This window comes from Trachurus japonicus, chromosome 3 (assembly GCF_045865225.1).
Source record: "Trachurus japonicus isolate A0001 chromosome 3, Traja_1.0".
In the NCBI taxonomy this organism is placed as follows: domain Eukaryota; kingdom Metazoa; phylum Chordata; class Actinopteri; order Carangiformes; family Carangidae; genus Trachurus; species Trachurus japonicus.
The window spans coordinates 4561744-4578190 of record NC_140909.1 but is presented as its reverse complement, the minus strand read 5'-3'; the positions used below and the strand labels follow the sequence as shown (position 1 = coordinate 4578190).

The 16447-nt window shown below is 38.3% G+C and overlaps 2 protein-coding genes across 3 annotated transcripts; both read left to right on the top strand.

The window, feature by feature from the left end:
* The first annotated feature begins 361 nt into the window (after window positions 1–361).
* Window positions 362–4958, top strand: gpalpp1 (GPALPP motifs containing 1). The gene is made up of 7 exons (XM_085805587.1): window positions 362–594; window positions 697–805; window positions 1687–1797; window positions 1889–2159; window positions 3390–3554; window positions 3663–3764; window positions 4535–4958. The coding sequence occupies exons 1-7, from the start codon at window positions 507–509 to the stop codon at window positions 4751–4753; spliced, it is 1065 nt and encodes a 354-aa protein (XP_085661713.1). The 5' UTR covers window positions 362–506; the 3' UTR covers window positions 4754–4958.
* A 1346-nt stretch (window positions 4959–6304) lies between these two features.
* LOC146989453 (general transcription factor IIF subunit 2-like) lies at window positions 6305–13888 on the top strand. Of its 2 annotated transcripts, XM_085805563.1 has the most exons (9): window positions 6305–6445; window positions 7449–7522; window positions 7789–7813; window positions 8076–8214; window positions 9466–9525; window positions 11338–11419; window positions 11667–11766; window positions 12586–12729; window positions 13567–13888. In XM_085805563.1, the coding sequence occupies exons 1-9, from the start codon at window positions 6380–6382 to the stop codon at window positions 13687–13689; spliced, it is 813 nt and encodes a 270-aa protein (XP_085661689.1). In that variant the 5' UTR covers window positions 6305–6379; the 3' UTR covers window positions 13690–13888. The 2 variants fall into 2 exon arrangements, with proteins under 2 accessions (XP_085661689.1, XP_085661699.1); XM_085805573.1 differs by lacking the exon at window positions 9466–9525.
* Window positions 13889–16447: the final 2559 nt, after the last annotated feature.

Genomic DNA, 16447 nt, shown 5'->3' with positions numbered 1-16447 from the left:
AAAAAAAAACATTGAAGTAAAGAAGATCATATTAAATAAATAAATACTTATCCAAAATAAAATTGGTTTTTAATGCTTTTGGTATTTCAAGCCCTTTGGTGTCGGTGCCATACTGAAAAAGCTCTTTCAAAAAAAGTGCAAAGTTTGGTTTTCCGTCAGTCCATTTTCTTTTGTGTATGTGATATTTTCCTAAAAATAAAACAAGTTGTACAAAAAAAATTAAATCATTATCCAATTGGTTATCATCAAAATAAAGAAAAAATCTGCTTTTATACTTGCAGCTGAATTTCTGACTTCCGGTTTTAGTGCGACTTAACCTCCGGTAACTTCCTGCGTGCGGCGTCAGTTTGTTTACTTCCGGTGTGAAAGGTGAACTCTTCTCCTGTCTGAGTTTCTTCCGTTTACTGTGTATTTAACTGGTGAATGGAGCAGGTTTTTCTGACTTTAATAGAAATTACTGAAGCAACGTGACAAAAAAAAAGCGATAATCAGTGTTAATAATAAAGATGTCGTCTGGTGGGAAACCAGTCGGGCCTGCTTTGCCTCCGATGTCCAGAAGAAACCGCGACGAGGACTCGGATAGCGAAGATGACCGTAAGTTAAGTCGAGTCACAGACGTCTGGACAGTAAATATAAAATGTTATTCTGGACACATTTAAGTTGTTTACTGTTTGTTTTAATGTTTTTTAACCGTAGTTGTTGGTCCGGCGCTGCCTCCGGGTTATAACCGCGGAGAAGCGTCGAGCTCCTCGGATGAGAGTGAGCGGGAGGTGTCGTTCAAAAGAGCCAGGATGGGACACACAGAGTAAGTTCAACAAAAACTCCAATAAGTCACTATACTTTCCCATTTATAAAGATGTAAATAACGTATTTATTGCTCATTTGTACATGGCTTATTATTAACGCTTCAATTGCAACAACTTCTAAGTTGCCAGGTTGTGGAAAATCGCCCCCCCCCCTCCAGCAATGGCAGTTTTCTTGTTTTTTTAGTTTCTTAATTAGTTAGGCCGGTGCATATTCTCATTTGCCCAGGTCATAGTATTTCAAAGGAGGTTAAATCGAAAGCAACTGGACTTAGTTATTTGTCTAGGAAGACGTTTCACCTCTCATCCAAGAGGTTTCATCAGTTCATGTAGCATCTGACCAGGCTGAGACTGGTCCAACTATCTGGTGTGGAGACTCACTATTTAATTAGTTAGGGAGACATTTATTTAATTTGTTTGTTAATCGAATAGTTGTTTAATGGAAAATGAATTGCCAAATATTGATTGTTGGTCAGTTTCTGAAGAAAAAAACAAACTTTCTCTGGTTACAACTTGTTAATCTTTGTTGTCTATGAAGGCAAACTAATTTTCTTTTCGGACTGCGGACATAACCTTCGATCGTGAAGAAATTGCACAGATCTGCATCTGTCTTTAGTTTTAATGACATCTCAGTTATCATTAGTTGCAGATATGACCTGCCTAAAAAACCTGATAAAGTATTAGAAAGTTAATATTCATTCAGAACTCCTAACAAAGTAACAGAGGAGGATTTTCCCCCTATCTGGCAACCTGCACGTTTTTCTTTTCTAACTCATCTCTAAAAAAATTGGTTAATAATTTATTAGTCATTAATGATCAGAAAATGGTACCAAATGAAATAAACGTCCCACAAACATTAAAGTAACATATGACTTTTGAACAGGGTGGAGAAATCAAAGAAGCAAGATGATGATGATGATGATGATGAGGATGATGGTTTCTTTGGACCAGCTCTCCCGCCAGGATTTAAGAAACAACAGAGTTCACCAGAGAGGTGAGCAAATACATCTTCATCTGGTTTATTCCAGTGAATGTGGATAAACAGTTAATTATGGAAGCTGCTGTAACTTCATATGTTCCCTCAGGCCTCCCTTTCTGGGACCAGCTCTGCCTCCGGGGTTTCGCAGGGCAGCGTATGATGATGACGACGATGATGATGATGAGGATGGTGAAGATGGAGAGGGTTTCCCAGGACCTGCCCTGCCCCCGGGCTACCAGGCCGAGCCCTCCAGCAGCAGCGAGGGAGAGGACGACGACGTGATCGGCCCCATGCCGGCCGAGGGGCCCATCGAACACTCTGTGGCTCACGACTTTGAGCTCCGAGCACGGAGGATGAAAGAGAAGCTCACAGGAAGCGTGAGTTTTATCTGCGTCGTCTAAGTCTGCACTGTACAAACTCTTCAAGGGTTTCCTGTTCCGTCTTTTTAAACTTTACTTCCTGTGCTTTCTAAATTTTGATCCTTTTTTATTAACTGTATTTATTTACTTCTTTTTTTCCCCTCCCATTCGCACAGCTTCTTTCATTTATTTTATTAATTAATCAATTTATCTTTCTATTCTTATTTATTTACTCACGTCCAACTCCACTTAAAGGGATAGTATCATTTTTTTTAAAGTGGGGTTGTATGATCTACAAATAGCCCATAAGTACTTTAATTGCAGTAGAAGACTCTCTGCACTCCTCCCGTTAGCAACGCCAGCCCATAATAGCCCTGCCCAGAGATTTACAACATACATTGTTGTGAATGGACCCAAAGAAACGGCCTATTTTCGCGGCCTAAAAGAGGTTTTACCTGAAAAAAAAATACACAGTTCCATTGTTCACTATAATATAATTTTTTCCAGCCCTTCAAAGTGCAGGAAAAACACAGTTTTTATTTGGACCTAACCAACTGCTGATCGGCGGGCGCTAACCCTGGGCGGAGGGATACGTGAGTTGGTTAGGTCCAAATAAAAACTGTGTTTTTCCTGCACTTTGAAGAGCTGGAAAAAATTATATTATAGTGAACAATGGAACTGTGTATTTTTTTTCAGGTAAAACCTCTTTTAGGCCGCGAAAATAGGCCGTTTCTTTGGGTCCATTCACAACAATGTATGTTGTAAATCTCTGGGCAGGGCAATTATGGGCTGGCGTTGCTAACGGGAGGAGTGTAGAGAGTCTTCTACTGCAATTAAAGCTATTTGTAGATCATACAACCCCACTTTAAAAAAATGCTACTATCCCTTTAAGCATCCTCTTCTTTCATTCTTTCATCCTTTATCCCGGCTGTCCCTATTTCTTCCTTCTTACCTTCAGAACTAATGCTGTCATTAGTGCTATTATGAGTCATGTTTGCTATCACAACTGTTATCCCTACTACCCTGTATATCGTGTTTGTTATTGCGACCTATGTCACCGTTGTGATTCTTTAATTTCTTTCCTTATCTTTTGCACTATTACTATCACCACACTGCTACACCGCACTCGAACTACACACGCACATCTTGTGTATCCGTTGCTGTATGTCCGTTATGTTGTTTGTCCTGTGTTTCACAATAATATAAAATAAAAAATAATAATATATTTGGTCCTTTCTGTGCTAACAGGACGCTCCTGAGGTGGTGAGCAGAGAAACGTGGATGACGGAGCTCCCACCAGAGCTGCAGCACATCGGCTTAGGGGCTCGGACTTTCAAGAAGAGGTCAGGTCCAGAGAACAAAGACCGCTCCATTTGGACCGATACACCTGCAGACAGAGAGCGCAAAGACAGGGTAGAAAAATAATAACTTCTCTTTATTTGTACTATTGATATTATTTTTTATCAAAAGTCTTGTATCTATTACATCCCTGTGTTTCATGGATCTGCTCTTGACCAATAGGAACGCCTTGAAAAGAAGAGGAAGGGGGAGCCAGTGGAAGAGAGTGTCCCACAAGTCTCCCACAAGGACTTGGAAATGGCAGGCAAAGTGTCCAAGTATAATGTAAGTAATAGTAATAATAATAATAATAATAATAATAATAATACATTTTATTTACAGGGTTCTTACGGATCCTTAAAAAGTCTTAAAAGGCATTGAATTCATTCATCTAAAAACAAGGCCTTAATTGGCATTAAAATGTCTTAAATCAAATTTTCAAAGGTCTTAAAAATGTTAACACTTGGTAAGTGTGATTTTATGATTATAATTAGTCTCAAATCTCAAAATAATTGGTAACATTCTGACATAGAGAAGTTAGTGGCGGCCGTCAACGCTAAATTTCTCACCGCCTCCAGCTCCCGAGTCAGTGTTTTTGTTTTGTTTTTCCGGACTTTTTCTGCATTTATTTTGAAAGGACAGCTGGAAAGAGACATTTATTTTGGAAGGACAGCTGGAAAGAGACACAATAGCAGTCACTTTACCTTGGAAGTGGGTAAAATTGTCCCTAACCCTATGTAATTGATGTGGTGTTTTTTTTTCTGCATTTGTGTTTATTATGAAGTCGGTCTTAAATTTAATTTCAAGTGGCTTTAAAAAAGTCTTAAAAAGTCTTAACCTGTATTTGAACCCTGAACCCTGTATTTAGAAAGCGCCTTTCACGCCACTCAAGGACACTTTACTGCAGTTAAAATCATCAATAAACAGTAGTATGACCTCATCACTCTTCTTCTTCCTGAATGACCCCATAATATATAGTTCATGTCAGATATATTGTCCATCTTACACATATTTACATGAAACTCATCATGACTCATTTCTCTGCTAACTCCCAGGAGACCAAACGAGCCGAGTCGCTGATGAGCATGCACGCGAAGAAGATGAAGGAAAAAGCGAAGGAGAAGGCCGACAAGCCGGTGGAGAGGAGACCGTTCGATCGGGACGAGGACCTGCAGGTCAATCGCTTTGATGATGCACAGAAGCAGCGGCTGCTGAAGAAATCTCAGGAACTGAACACACGATTCTCTCACAGCAGAGACAAAATGTTCCTCTAACCAAAGTGTCAAGAGTCCAGATGTGCAGGTAAAAAAAAAAGAGGACTGTTTCTATAGATACCGGTGTGTTACACAAATAGAAATTTTAATTTTATGAAAAAACCAAACCAAACCGTTTGAAACAGACGACTAAAACATGTCCATTCATGAGAGTACATGTCACTGAGAGGTCACAATGCTACGACAAATGTTTCAAACTGATGAAAGCAAGTGGTAAAATAAATAAATAGTTTTTCTTACATTGTTTCAGGTTATTGTTTTAGTTCTGGAAAATAATCTGTTGAACCTTGTTTACCTTGATACAGATTGAAGCCATTTTTCTGAATAATTCAGGGGAATAATAACGATGCTCTTATCATTCCCTTATTGTCAATTTAGACAAAATTAGCTTGATTCATAGTCGATTGTAATTCAGTGTTGGTTTGTCCATTTGTAACATCATCTCCTCCTTAGCCTGTCAAATTCAGACAACACATTTAACCCCGTCATATATTATATATTGTTATATGATATGACACATATATTGTTTGTTTATAATGAGTGAAACGATGCTTCTCTTTAGCCTGAGTGTCGTGGAAACTGTCTCAGTGCCTCAAACTCTGCAAGGAATGTGGGAAAACTGGGATTGATTTATTAGATTTTCTGTGTAATGTTTTGTACAGAATGCTGTAAAATGCATTGTTAGGCTGGCTGCACATCTTGTAGCTTTGCAGTCTCCACTGTGTCTAGAAAACAGATTTTCCTTTTGTTTTGTCTGAAGATGATTAAACTTTTTCTCTTCTTTTTTTTTAAACTTGTGTGTTATGTTCTTTTGAATATATCTACAAGTTTTGAAAAAGCACTGAATTCATTCTTATGTTAAAGCCTGGTGGGAATTAAACCCCCAGATTTGGTCAACAAATAATTAAATGAAGTCTAGATTATGTTCTCACACATACCATAAGGCTTCATTTTATTTATCAAATGCTATTGTGTTGCGAGGTGTCAGGAGACAAATATACACTGCTAACACTTGTTAGCAGACAGCTGTTCCAGTTTCGATTCCGTCCATTGTCTGTTTTTCTCCTACTTATCTGGTTCCACATCCAATTAATTAAATACACTTGATAATTATGAATTTATTTTAATTTAAAAAAATATTTTTTATTTATAAAATGCAAATCACAGGCATCTAGTGTATACAAAACATAAATGAACAAACAACCCCCCTTTTCCCCCTTCCCAGACCCATGGTACGATTAAGGTGTTTCTGTGGGTATGACAAGACAACACAACAGAAAAGAGACAACATAAATACATAAATAAATGGAATAAAACAAATGTGGAAAATGGGAGATATCTATATACATACACACACAATAGACTGTAAAAAATAGACAAACACATTACACGGTAATAAATAATGATCATTATGAATTATTGTCATTTAATGCTGGGAACTGTTGAATAAAATTAGAGCTTTTTTATTGCTTATTTACTTGTGAAAAACCCTGGAAGGATGTTTATTTTAATGCGTTTGAGGAACTGAGCTGATTTGAGCCTTCGGGGCTTCCGTACGTTGTTATGCGCATGCGCCAGACGGTTGTATTGAGTAGCTCACGGTAGCGTCTTTTTTTCTATATAAACATGTCAGAGAAAGGAGAAGTGGATTTAACTGGTGCCAAGCAGAACACTGGTGTGTGGCTTGTAAAGGTGCGTATCATATCTGATATTTTAAAAACATTATTTCATTGAGATATTTGTTTATTTACCAGGTTGAACAGCAGCAGAGGCTAACGGTCATGTAGCTTAGCATCTACTGTAGCTATGCTAACGCAGGCTAACTGGTAGTTAGCTAAGTTAAACTGATCACAACTGCTTATAATCAATATAATAATGTTAAATATTAAGTAAAACATCTTATTAATATTATTTTTTACCATAAGCTAGTGTTTAGCAGCAGCTGAGAAGCTGCCAAAAGTGTCATGAGACTTGTTAGTAAAGCACCGCTAAGTGAAGCAACGTGTTTGTATAAAGAGGGTTAAATACAGCTGCTGTGTTTATGTTTATGTTGATAACTGGGTTTTGTTATGAAAAAGTGCGAATTATGGCTCATTTTAGAGTTTGACTCACATATATATGTCACTGAACGACCACAGGTAGTTATGGATTAGCGTGTGAGCATCATGAGTAGTGAGTACTGGCATCTAATGGATATAATACCAGTCCACTCCACTATAATATCATTTATGAGAAGTATTCTCATGACCAAACAAATATAACAAAAAGACAAATATGCACACTGCAACAACTAACTGTTGTTAGTGGAAAGCTGTTGATTTTTTTTAACTTCCAGTTTCTATTCCATCCATCATCCATTTTCTTCTACTTATGAATTACTGTCATTTACTGTCAGGAAGTGCTGAATACAATTTTATATACATATATTTAAGTTTTGAAAAACCCTGAATTTAAATTACTGGACCTTAAAATTTAAAGGGTCGACCATGGAGTAGCTCTTGGGATGTTTAGCTCTTTTCTTAGGATGTTTATTTTAATGCGTTTGAGACATCTGTGTGTTGATGTCCAGATAAATATTGCCAGTTATGCAATTCAGGTCATATTACTGTTACAGATTTCAGCCAAAGTTATCCTTTGGTGTGTGTGCTTAGTGAGAGCAGCACGTGTGAACTGTACCCATGTTTTGTTTATGCAGGTGCCCAAATACCTCTCTCAGCAATGGGCGAAAGCGTCTGGCAGAGGAGAGGTCGGGAAACTCAGAATCTGCAAGTAAGTGAAACAACTTCTCATCAGTAATAATGATTTATTTTAGACACATGACAACTAAGAAAATTGAAAGACAAAGAATGGGAGGAAGTACACTGTGCCATTAAAAATACATTATATATATACAAACCATACATATAAATGAAGCACATATGAGACAGATTTATAGATTTATAAAGGTCTTCATGTTAAAGGCGTGTTATGTCTGTTGTGTCTTCTTTTTATGTTTAATAATCAATTAATTTTGCTTATTTCTTTGTATTTTCAAGGAAAGGAAACCAAGGAAAAGCAGAGGTAAGTGATGTCTTAAGTGGACATTAATTAATCCTGGTCACAAAACCTTTTTAATACTACATTTTATCGATAAGGGCGTGAAGTCAACAATCAGATTTCTAAAAAGCCAGTGGCTGTGAAGTGTGAAGAGCCCAATTTTCTTCAGTTAATATGATATTGACTGATTTTTAACTACTAAATGTTTGGAGCTGTAAGAGCAAAAGTAGGGAACGGGGTTGGAAATATAAAATATATAAAATATAAATGTTTCTGCTTGTCACAGGTGAGTTTCACTCTGAATGAGGAGCTGACTGTGATCCAAGGCATCGAAGACAAGACGGTGTCGGCGCCTCGCGAGCACCCGTTCACCATGCAGTCGGTGGGGGGTCAGACGTTGGCGGTCTTCACCGAGACTTCATCGGGTGAGTTTCTGTCTTCATCAAGCAGGAGGATGATAACAAGTGTGTGTACTGCTGTATTTCTTTTTTTCTGTTATATGAATGATCTGTTGTTTTTTTGTTTTTGTTTTAAACTAGAGCCCAAAGGTGAGTTGTGTGTGTGTGTGTGCTCAGGTGGAGCAGGCGTCCGTCCTGCTGCTTTCTGTCGTCATGCTCAGTTCCCTCCGTCGCCTGCGCCCCCTTTTGCTTGTCTTGTGTTTTGGTTTTAAATCTCGGCACATTTTTCCTGGAGTGTGAAGTTGTCTGTCCACAGTTGTCCTCAATAATAAATCTACCAAACATGAACGGACAAGTGAACACTCGGTGGAAAATAGAAGAGAGCTGGTCTGTTGATTGATTGAAAAAAAAAAAAACTTGTCTTCATCCAGTCTGATCTGTGTTTCTGTCTCTGTGTTGAAGGGAGTTTTTTTAGTGTCAGTGTGTGATGATCACCTGTCAGTCATTTGTCGTTGTTTTTTTTAAGTTTGCTGCCAATCATGTCAGAAGATTGGGTGTATGTACTGTATGATCAGGCACGGTGCTCTCATTTGGAATTAATTTAACATAGAGAAGATCAATATCAACACAAATCATCCCTGAATTTGGAGTTGATTGAGTTTGTGCATGGGTTTCTTTGCTTTGGTTTGGATTTCTCCAGCCCTCTCAATGCAGTGAGGGCATTTTGTTGCTGATGGGCGCTGGTGAGCTTGTGTGTGTGTGTGTGCGCATATTTGTGTTAAGGCTGCACAGTTGAAGTTATATATATATTTTATTTTTTTTAAACCACATATACTCTATATCTTTACATGCAGAGATTTGCCCACTGAGGCAGCTGCTGAAAAGGGGAGAGGAATTAATTCTGCATTTTCCAAACTGCAGTAACCTGCTTTGGTAAAAAGTGTAAATGTGTGTCGAATAATAAATCTAAATGGTAAATTATATGTAAATAAGTTGAGTTTTAGTGCAGACCTGTGGTGTGTGTGTGTGTGTGTGTGTGTTTTTGGTGGGACCAGGGTTTCTGTGCTCGCTCTGCTTGCTTTGCTCATGCGCGTGTACACAACCACAAACTCTGTGTGATTAAACCTTTTTCGTGTGCGACTAAACCCTGGGTGTGGTTCTTTATGTTCGACTCCTTCCTCTACTTCCTCCTCTTCCTCCTTCCGTCCGTCCTCCATCCCCTTGTACTTTCATGTTTACCATCCCTCCCTCCCTCCCTCCCTCCCTCCCTTCCTGTAGGCCAGTCAGAAGAGAGATCTGATGGCACCAGCTCAGGTTCGGGGGCGGGGTCAGGTCCAGGTGAGTCCTCCGCTTCGCGAGCGAGTGACAAAGTTGCACCGCCGGAAATAAGACACACCGAGTGTCTTTAATTTTCTTTCTTTGTTTTTTAAAATAAATGGCGTTTTTTTTTTTTGTGTGTAGTATCACAGTAGTTCCCACCCACACACAGTAGTACATGCTGTGGAAGGTGCATGTGTTGATTCCAAAACTCTGGACACACTGACGTCATGTAGCGTCCACGTTTTGCCATGCGTCTTCTTTTTGTTTTTTCTGTATGAAGCATCTGCACTTGGTTTGCACTATTCTGACTGGAGGAGGGACATGTGGTCAGACTGGGTTAAGACTGTGCTTGAGAACAGTGCTGCCTGCTCGGTGTAACGGCTGTAACGTCAGTTATAACATTGTTTTCGGCAAATTGATTCTGTATCAGCGAGCGTCCAAGCGTTTAAATCTCCATATGAAATGAGCTGTGACTCTGAGACTCTGGTGTGAACCAGTGGTGGTTTCTTTTGTGTGTGTTTTACCTGCTCTTGTGTATTTAAATCCCTCATTCAGCAACAAACTGTTTCGGTCCTCAGCTACCAGAGCGAACAGACTCTCAGCCAAACCCTTAAAGGGATAGTTCAACATTTTGGCAAATTTGCCCATTGCCATAATCGCTATAGTCATAGCAGTAGGTTCGTTACCTTTAATTGTCGGTGCAAGCTATTTTCAGAACCGCCGAGCCGTTTCCCTCATCAAACTCATCAAATACACAATCCAACAACTCCACAACGCTCTGGTGGACAAGTTGTGACCTGCACATTCACCACGCTATGAGATAATAACACAACGTTACCACACAGAGTTGTTTTAGAGGGAAATTCATGCAAAACCACTGATGCTCGTTGCCTTCAGGGACAGTTTTTCATCAACAGTCTCTGAATTTCCCTCTAAAACAACTCTGTGTGGTAACGTTGTGTTATTATCTCATAGTGTGGTGAATGTGCAGCTCACAACTTGTCCACCAGAGCGTTGTGGAGTTGTTGGATTGTGTATTTGATGAGTTTGATGAGGGAAACCAAGAAATCCCATAATGAGCCTCCGTAGCGTAGCTCTGAGCAGCTCACGGCTCTGCTCCGCCGTTCTAAAAACAGCTTGCACCGACAATTAAAGGTAACGAACCTACTGCTATGACTATAGGGATTATGGCAATGGGCCAATTTGCCAAAATGTTGAACTATCCCTTTAAAGACAAAGCTGTTAATGACTTATGGATAGTTCATCTGCACACTAGTATATAACACATGCATTTGAGGAAGCGGTGTGAATGAAGCTGCAGTAATCAGGTAAAAGATGCTAAGTTGTGGTTTCCATTCTGAGCCAACGTGACTGATACAGAAATAATCTTGGAAAAAGTGGAGAGAAAAGTAGATGTGTGGACATTTCCTCTTCTTTTTTTAAAAATGTTTTTTATTTATTTTGGTTGAAATAGAGAGAGAAAGGGGGGAATGAATTTGCTGATTTGGAGTTACCTGAAGAAATGATACTCTGAATGTAATACAACTGAATAATAGATGAACTTAACATTTGGCTTGGTGGCGTTTCTTTCGACTTTCGGACAGAGTCTGGACTGAACTAGATTCATGAACTTGTTTCTGATGAATTCTCTCTCTCTCTCTGGTGTTTTGTTTTGTGTTGTACACATCATCGCACCATCGTTCATTATTAATAGTATCTGCGCTCATCGTTTCTTTCTCCCACACACGATGCCACCACCCACTCCTCCTTCACTGAGACTCTTACGTGTTGATTTATGAGATTTGTATTAATAAACTTTGTATTTTTCAGATAAATTGGCGCTGGAGGGAGTGGTGGTGCAGAGAGCAGAGTGCAGACCTGCTGTTAGTGAAAGTTACATGAGACTAAAGAGGTGAGTCATTTGGAAATTAGTTTACAAACACAACCTGCACCTGCATATCATGAATATACTACATGTGAAAATCCCTTATTTACATACATTGGTCAAGGTAAATTGAATAACTTGGATAAAAATGTAAGAGTCTCTTTGTTTCTGTCGTCTGCATCATGCAAAATTTAAATTAAATTGGCCAAAAGATGCTAAAATTAGCTTTGTGTACTGTATTTGCCAAGTAAAAGAAATTCTCCTTGTGTGACAGGTTACAAATAGAGGAGATGTCCAAACCAGCCAGGCTGTCGCAGCAGCTGGACAAAGCCGTCACCAGCAACTACAAACCTGTGGCCAACCATGCAAACAATGTGAGAATTAAATACCACTCAGGGTCGTCTCGTTTTAATCTACTCGCTGTTTTATTTGCTCGCTCTCATTATCTACTCTGCTGTTTGTTTGCTCAGTGTTTAGTGATGCACCTGGACAAGGATTTGCTGTGCATTTAAAATCCCATAGTCATGTTGTGACACTGCTCAGCATTGTTTGTTTGTTTGTAGATGATCTGTGTCTTTTCAGCGAGGACATGATGGAAATTTGTAGAACATGATTCACCAAACTGAATTATTATTTTTATATTGTTGTCATAAAAGAATTAAGCCGGTGCATATTCTCATTTGCCCAGGTCATAGTATTTCAAAGGAGGTTAAATCGAAAGCAAACTAAGTCCAGTTGCTTTCGATTTAACCTCCTTTGAAATAATAAAAGAGTTGTGACACTGTTTGTCACTTTTCTCTCCTCCTAAACTTTGGAATCGCCTGCCATTCCCAATCAGAACAGCTCCAAATTTAGTACATTTTAAATCTCTATTGAAAATCCACCTCTTATCTCTGGCTTTTAACCCTTGACCGATTGTTTTATCATTACAGTTTTATTGTATGTTGTGCTTTTATCCAATGTTTATTTTATTTTATTGTGCTTTTATTATTGTGTTTTTATCTGATGTTTAAACTGTAATTGAAATTGCTTTAATTGTAAAGCACTTTGGTTCAAGGTTGTTTGTATTGTTTGTTAAGTGGATGTTTGTGTTTTTATTGCGTGGCAAAGCAGTTTCCCCTTGGGGATCAATAAAGTTTTCTAATCTAATCTAATCTATATGAATAAACCTGACCTTGACCTTTTCTCTGCAGCTCGAGTACGAGCGGAAAAAGAAGGAGGAGGGCAAGAGAGCGCGAGCAGACAAGCAGCAGGTGCTGGACATGCTGTTTTCTGCTTTTGAGAAGCACCAGTACTACAACATCAAGGACCTGGTGGACATCACCAAACAGCCTGTGGTGAGATTAACGAGCAACACACAACACCGTCAATAACCCACAAAATTACATTTATATGTCACTGTGATACATTTGAGATGCAGAAGATTTGATTAATACAGTTGTTGTGCAGCTTTTTCTTATGACACAGGGTGGCCATATTTTGATTTCCAAAAAAGAAGATGGCTTGGCTCTGCGTACTTAAATGATACTTAAAGTTTGCACGGAGATGCCTTATAACTATATTCAAAGTATGACTCGTCTGTATGGATAAGAAAATTCAGTCATACAACAAAATAATATCTCTGTATAACCAAAGACACAAATTCAGATTCTCAGAGGTTATTCAACATGCTTTATTAGGTCTCTTATTAAGTCTCTATGGTGAACTACTTGGTCGACTTCATCATTTTGTAATGAGGCAAAAGGGATCTGACATTTGCTCACACACAACAAAGTACTGTAGTATCATATGCAAAGCGCCAGTCAATTTAGTACATTTATTAAGTACACGCTTGTGAAAAACAATGAAAAGAGAAGTCACAGCATACTGAGTGATGCTGAGACATGCTCTGTTTTTATTATCGCTTAATGTTTTATTGTCTCTTTGCTTGTCTTGTTCTTGTTGCTTTCTTACGTTGTAATTTTTATGTAATGCACTTTGTCCATCATTTTAGATGCTGTAAAGTGCTATTATATAAATAAAACTTGATTGAAAACGGGACATTTTCACAAAAACCCGGACAAAAAAGAGGATGTTTGGTTATAGTTACTCTAACTAAATGCATTGATTCACATAAACTGAGATAATTATATTAATCTTTTGCATATTTTATTTTATTTTTCTCCCCCTCTCAGAGTTACTTGAAGGAAATCTTGCGAGACATCGGCATCTACAACGTGAAGGGAACACACAAGAACACCTGGGAGCTGAAGCCAGAGTACCGACATTACCAAGGCGAGGAAAAGACCGACGAATAGTTTCTAAACTCACACACGAGGTCGATGCACCACCCACCTCCTCATCGGACGAGGGAGGGGGCTAGACTCGCCCCCCTGCCCCCCTAGACCAGACCAGACCAGACCAGACCAGACCAGATCAGATCAGGCCTTGGAGCTCCAGATGTTGAGGTCCAGCAAAGACTGAATTTTGACAAGGAGAAGTTCTCGTACCTATTTTGTAGGATACACAAAGGCGGAAGGATGATGGGAAACAACAACCATCTTGTCCTGACGTTGTCTCATGTGGTCGTAGCTCCAGCGAGGCCTCGAGGTCAAAGCCCCCCCCCCGGTGTCTAATTTAGCTGTTTTGTCCGTCAGAGGCATTGGGTGTAGGATTTTATGAAGTATACGATGTGTTTCTGAACCCTGGTTTCTAGAATTGAGGTATTTTTTTAATGTTTTTCGACACAAGTAAGTGCATCCAAAGGTAAGAAACTCGCTGTTGTCGACTGGGCATCATGTCTTCTTCATCTTAACAGAGGGATGTGACTCATGTAACAACTCTCACAGCTTCCTTTTTCTACATGTTGTGTAGTTTTTAAATCACAAATGATCAGGTTTTTTCCACCACAACCTCCAAAGATAAAATCTATTAAAAAAAAAAAAGACATTTTGAATCTACACCACTGCTAATGTAAAAAGTCTTCTTGTCCCCACATTACTGTTGTTCATTGTTGAAATTTAAAGTGTTTTACTAATGCAATAAAACGTTTCAATACATTTCTCAGTTTTACTTGATATTAGAATGACAAACCTTAAAAGCATCCATTGCATGTTTTATAGCTGAACGATCTGGTTTCATTTGGTTTAATTATGCGTTTAACAGGATTGTCAGATTTTAATCAACCAAGGAGTGCAGTGTTTCAGTCAGGTCAGTACTTACTGCAGATGAAAATTGCCAAAACATCTGGTTAATTTCTAGTTCCCCTCAAACTGTTGATTGCAACTAATACACCCAGGGTCTCTGCAGGTTTCACCAGCTCAAATTTAAGACTTTTTAAGACCTTTTTAAGACCATTATGGATGAAATTTAAGACCTATCATGACAAATAAAAAACGTACAAAAGAAATGCGGAGTCACAAAATTAAAAATTGATTGCAATATATAAGTTGCGTGTTGTTAGGCTTGTTTGTAGTTGAAAATACATTCAATAAAGCACAATGAAGTGTCGGGAGCATTTTATTGAGCATTTGCAGTAGCGAGGGCTCTACCATAACATTTTTCCCAAGGAGCACGCGCCTAAAGTGAACTATTTGGGGGCACAAAAAGAAATTGGGGAGCGAAATTAAAAATGTTTATGGAACATATTATTTATTTAATTCACTGGCAACCAACAGGCAGATGGCTTTAAGCCTTGAATAATGTTAAGGGTCAAACGTGACCCATTTTTACATTGGAGAACAGTAAAAACACCAACACTTCACCTTTGGCCTGAAATGTGACGACTTCTAATGTGACCCAGAATAGACAAACATGGAAATATTTCAACTTCTTTAATCAACAGACACGAGCCACAACCTGTTCTGTATTATGACCAACACAATATTTGACACATGAAGTAAATAAATTGGCCTTTGGTCACCCCTATATATTATGGTATTAAACTACATCTTTTTATTTAACTAGGCTAGTTAAATCACAGTAGCATACTGATTTGTTGAACTTATAGGCTTGTTACTAAGTAGCCTATGTATTAATTATCATGATAAATGAAACTCCACCTGTCCCACAGCTCCATGTTGTTATCCCTAACTACTTATACTAACTACTGTTATTGTTGAGGCCAGAGAATTGTGGGATTTGTAGTTTTTTACCATTTGCAGGTTGTGATCTTTTCTTTTTTGTGATTTTCCGGTTCACACATGTATTTTTTTAGGGGCAAATGCGAGTGAAATGCTCGCCCATGGTGGCCATAAGACCTGTCTAAAATTATTTAAGACTTGAACACAATAATTCAACAATTTAAGACATTTTAAGGCCTAAAATTTAGATTTTCAAATGTTAGACTTTTTAAGACCCTGCGGATACCCTGTAAATTGAATTGAAATTTGTTTATTTCAAAATCAACCATTCTGTGTGAACAGTTTAGCCAACACATATTATACACAATTGCAACCATACACACACACACAAAGAAAATATCATACAGTGACCGAAAAGGGAATAGGCTGAAGCCCAAGGCTTATATTTGCCTCCTTTACACTCTATGAAATTAAATTACCTAGAATGTCAACAGTCCAAAATAATAAGATGAAAGTAATCATTACTGTATTTTGTAATTTTTCATTATTTTACATTTCAAGGCTTTCTTAAAACTCAAAGAACTACATGTCTTCGACTCATCACTGAGCTTATTCCACATTTTAACTCCTAAGACTGAAACACATTTCTATTTTATATTAGTTCTCACTTTACACATTTCAAAAATCAATAACCCTCTTAAATTATAGTTTCCTTTTAATTTAAATAACTTAAGGATACAAGCTGGAAGGCTGTTGTTCTTTACTCGAAAAATGATTTCCATTGTCTTTAGGAACACAATATCTGAAAATTTGAATGCATTAGATCTTATAAATAGTGGGTTGGTATTATACATATTTTATGATGCCGTGTATTTCAGGTGTAGGTTAATATACACACACCTCAGGAGTCTGTCATTGATTGGTTAAAACAAGGTAATCAGTAGATGGGAATTAACGTCAGATTTAGTCACGGATCACCTTCAAACTCTCCTTG